The sequence below is a fragment of the Sarcophilus harrisii genome, chromosome 3 (genome assembly GCF_902635505.1).
Source record: "Sarcophilus harrisii chromosome 3, mSarHar1.11, whole genome shotgun sequence".
Classification (NCBI taxonomy): Eukaryota; Metazoa; Chordata; class Mammalia; order Dasyuromorphia; family Dasyuridae; genus Sarcophilus; species Sarcophilus harrisii.
This window is the reverse complement of record NC_045428.1, coordinates 534702285-534707334: the sequence shown is the minus strand read 5'-3', so window position 1 is coordinate 534707334 and position 5050 is coordinate 534702285. Positions and strand designations below refer to the sequence as shown.

General features: G+C 36.8%; 1 protein-coding gene across 1 annotated transcript; it reads left to right on the top strand.

The window, feature by feature from the left end:
* The first annotated feature begins 602 nt into the window (after positions 1-602).
* On the top strand, positions 603-1559 carry LOC100926394 (olfactory receptor 51Q1-like). Its single transcript, XM_012547331.2, has one exon. The coding sequence runs from the start codon at positions 612-614 to the stop codon at positions 1557-1559; it is 948 nt and encodes a 315-aa protein (XP_012402785.1). The 5' UTR covers positions 603-611.
* The last annotated feature ends 3491 nt before the right edge of the window (positions 1560-5050 follow it).

Sequence of the window (5050 nt, the reverse complement as noted above, 5' to 3'; positions counted from 1 at the left end):
ACTGGAAGACTTGTCCAAAGCCACATACCTAATATCTGAGGCAGAATCTGCACTCAGCTCTATCCTAACACTGACCAGTCTTCTCTCCACTCTGCTACCTAGCTACTCCATAACTCCTTTTCTCAAGTATCTTTAGTCACAATATTGTTATCAATTTCCTATTGCCCTAAAATCATCCTATGATCTTCACATTAAAAAAGAAAATAATAAGAAATCTTCATCTTACCTTCTGACAGCCTTCTCTCCTGTCCCTCTCTTCCTTTTTCATAGTATAAGATCCTCTTTGGGCTGTCTTTTATGCTCCTATTTTCTCTCTATGTGATCCTCTTTGCTTTTGAGTTTCATGAAGAGGCAAGATATCTGATATGCTCTGAATCCAATGATAAGGTATTTAGTTTAGTTTTATAACTCTATTCTTTCCCACAGATTCTCTGTGATGATGTGTCCCTCAGATGTTACAAAAGAAATGGTAGAAAGAGAATAAGTGAATGTTTCTCAAAGCCTTATAATATGTGGAGTATATTATTTTGTAAATTGAAAACTTTGCTCTAGAATAAGACACAGTTTATTTCCTTGTAGAGGTACCTGCCCTGGAGCTACATTTAAGTGTGATGTCAGCCATCACTAACACCACTGAAGAACCCTTCTATTTCATCCTTACTGGCATTCCAGGGTTTGAGGAATTGCATATCTGGATCTCCATCCCATTCTTCTGCTTATACATGATTTCTATGATGGGCAACACCTCCATTCTGGCTGTCATTTGGACAGAATCCTCACTCCACCAGCCCATGTACATGTTTCTTTCTATGTTGACACTAACTGACCTAGGTCTGACTCTCACTACGCTGCCCACAGTCATGCGTCTCCTCTGGTTCAATGCCCGTAAGATCAGCTTAGAAGCCTGTTTCGTCCAATTTTTCTTCCTCCATGGCTTCTCCTTCATGGAGTCTTCAGTACTTCTGGCCATGGCCTTTGATCGCTATGTTGCCATCTGCCGCCCTCTCCACTATGCTTCTATCCTCACAGACACAGTTGTCAGCAGGATTGGGATGGCCATAATTATCCGCTGTGTTGTGGCAGTCTTGCCCCCTCTCTTCCTGCTCAAGCGGCTGCCTTTTTGCCAATCCCACAGACTCACTCACTCCTATTGTCTCCACCAGGACATGATCCGCCTAGTCTGTGGTGATATAACAATCAACAGCTGGTATGGCTTTGGACTGGTCATGGTCATCTATGTGCTTGACCCTCTCCTCATTGTTTTCTCCTATGCACTGATCCTTCACAGTGTCTTACATGCTGCTTCTCGGGCTGAACGCCTTCGAGCCTTCAATAATTGTCTTTCTCATATTCTGGCTGTATTTGTTCTCTATGTACCTATGATAGGACTGTCAATGGTCCATCGCTTTGCTCGGCATGCCTCCCCATTAGTTCATGTGGTGATGGCCAATGTCTACCTACTGTCACCTCCTGTGATGAACCCCATCATCTATACTGTGAAGACCAAACAGATCCGCCAGAGTATCCTCCGACTTCTATCTCAGAGGAAAGTGTATTAAGAATGGAGTTAAATATTGTAGTCATGAGAATAATAGCAGGCCAGGAAAAGAAAGAAATTGCCAAGGTAATTGTTTTAACAATCTCTATGTCAGATTATTTAAGGAAAATCTGACACATCTAGACATATCATGTTCAATTCTAGGACCCACATTTTTAAAGGATATTGATAAATTTGAAAGAATCTAGAACAAAGAATACCAAAAAGCTTGGAGCAACAGAATTTCCCCAACAAAACATTTGGATATAAGTAGAAAGAATAGAACTCTGTTTGGAAGAAAAAAAGAAGAAATCAATACATGAATAAAAAAATAGTCCCAGGGACAATTTTCAAAAGAGCAGGATAGAATTGTTTAAAATAAAATAAACCTTAAACAAAACCATAGAGTTGTAAGCGATCCATGGAATATTATCTCAATCATACCCAACTTGAATCTCTTCTATAACAACCTCAACAAGTAATTATTTACTCATAAAGACTTTCAGACATAGAAAACACGTTAACTTCAAAACAATCCCTCCCGTTTTTGGAAAGCTCTAATTGCTTGAAATTGAAAAAAATCATCTTCCTGGATTCAAATTTGGCCTCTAATACCAACTATGTGATCCTGGGAAAGCCACTTAACTCTGTTTGCCTCAGTTTCCTCATCTGCAAATTGAGCCAGAGAAAGAAATGGCAAACCATTCCAGTATTTTTGCCAAGAAAACCCCAATTGGGGTCATAAAAAGTTGGACATGGCTAAAAACAAACAAAAAAATGAAAAAAAATCTTCCCATTATTCCTCACATGTGACGAGGCAAACCAGTGTGATTTCCATGATTGAGAAAGCCATTATTCTGACTGTGATATGGGCACCAGCACATATACATTTCTCTCTATGTTGGCACTAACTGACCTAGTATAACAGCAAGCCAGAGCCATTAAAATAGCTACCATAACCTCCTTAAGTTTTCTCTTTTCCTGGCTTAACTGGTTTCATCAATCAGTCTTTGTGTATAACATGACCTCTCATTCCTTAGGTTTCTGCTTACTTTTCCATGAGTTTGCTTCAACTTGTCAATATTCTCCTCAAGATGGGTTTCTTAACAAAATAATGGTGGCAAAGCTTCTGGAAAGTGGCATATGGATGGGCTTGGATTAAGATGTTAAGCAGCTTTTTTCAGCCTGACATAATGAAAAGTGGATTTGGAACCAGAAAACCTGAATTTGAATGCTGGTACTGACATTTTTTGCCATAATTGTACTTACTAGCTATGTGACAATTTACATTATCTTTCTGACTCTCATTTCCTTCTGTGTTAAATGGGAATAATTACATTTATGTTGATTTTTTCATAGGATAGCTGTTAGTAAATGGAATGATAGAGGTGCATTATATACGTTACTACATAGTTAATTTCATGCATATTTGAAGTTCTTTGTATAGTATAAAATGCTTCCTGTCATCTGTTATTTCAATTTTTATTATCCTCCTTTCCTTATTAGAAAAATTGCTATCCTTAGTTTCCTCATCTGTAAAAAATTTTCGTACTTCTACATCCTTTGCAAAGCTTTCATAAATAAACCATTTACTTCCTCCCAGTATGTCTTTGCTTTTTGACTTTTCTCTTTTACTCTTTTTCTTATTTTATTTTTCCTTTCCCCTCTCTTTCCCTCCCTTCCCAGTTGATTACAGCCTGCAATCAAATATATAACCACTGGGAGGCATGTGTTTCCTTCACTGACAATATCAAAATCAGAGAAAAGTCCTTAGTGGGGCTACCAGAAGAGGCTCCATCTGAAGCCATAATTTTTTGTTTGAAGAAAACCAGTACTAGGCAGGAAATTTTGGTATCTGGTTCCCCATGTTTCACGTCTCACTATGTGACCTTAGACAAGACCCCCATCCTCTCTGAGCCAAGAGTAGTAGCAGAAAGAAAACCAAAAAAAAAAATAATAATAATAAAAAAATAAAATAAAATTATCTTGAGTTGACAAAGTGCATCCTATTTCCCCAAACTTTGCAGATAATTTTCATTTCAGTTCTCATTCAATGATCACTACAATTATGAATTCAAACTACAAGCAATTATCTTCTCCAAGTTGAGGATGGAGGAACTGAGCTCCCAAGAGCTTAATTGCATTTCTCTTTTTTAAAAGCACATTTTATGGATGATGTTCATCTTTACATTAATCATTTCCAATGCTCCTTTGTTACAAAACTAACAAACAGGTACTCAGCTCTACAATGGAATCCATATTCAACAATATATATGCTATTCTGTCCTAGAAGTCTACCATGTTTCTGTTCAATCCAATCCAATTCATATTTTAACATATATATTAATTGCCCATAATGGTCAAAAAATAGCTCTAGACCAAAATACTAATTAATCAAATAGTGTAAGAAAAGGAACAGTGGGCTGAATTGGGATATATAGGACTCCATCAGAGTCTTCTGAAGAGGGTTTTACTGGAGATCAAAGCTGTATCTTATGGATGGCTAGGATTTGAGGAGGGAAAATAGGATCCATTAAAAGTGAAAAAGCAGAAGATGCAGAAAGAAGAAAGACTGAATCTAAAATAATGGAGCAGAGACAAGGAGACCACAATGAAACTAGCTATTGATGAGGTGGTGCAGCTAAGGAAAATACAGATATGTGATATAGACCTAGGTTATCCTGTGGTTTTAATATTGAATAAATATGAGGGGAGCTGTAGGCATGGGGAACTCTCAATAATTCTGGAGTAGGAGAGACATGTGCGAAGTGATTTTTAGGAAGTCTGGTCTGGCAACATGTTGAGCATGAACTGGAGGTACAGAATGGATACAATGAGAAACATTAAGTGGCTATTGCACAGTATTTAAGCAGGAAATGAAGAGGTTAAGACAAGGGAAGTGATCATTAAACTTGGGAGGGGGCAAAATTCTAGAGAAGGAAAAAAAAAAAAGGATAGAATGATGCCTTTTTTTTTCCTGAGACAATTGAGGTTAAGTGATTTGGACAGGGTCACATGGCTAGGAAATGTTAAATGTCTGTGGTAAGATTTGAATTCACATCTTCCTGACTTCAAGAGCTGGTGCTCTATCCACTGCACCACCTCGCTTCCCCTTCACCTGTTTTTTTTTTTTTTTTTTAATACCAAACAAAATTATTTTTCTTTCTCTTCATCTTAGATTGACATTGCCCACAATCACAGATCAGCATATGAAAGTTATGTATTAACTATTTACAATTTAAAACACTTTTTCTGGAAAATATAAATATAAAAGTGAAGTAAACAAATAATATACTGCCATTTGGATTCATCAGAGGCAAAAGCTTAAAAACTAGTTTTTAGCAAAAAAAACAAACAAAAAAAAACATAACAAATCAAATCTGGATAATATGGTCAGATTCCTCTAATTTATCAAAAAAAAATTTTTTTTAATCAAATTTCACCTAAAAATGTATTGTATAAGTCTTTAAAGTAAAAGAGAACCCCCCCCCACAAAAATTACATTAAATCAAA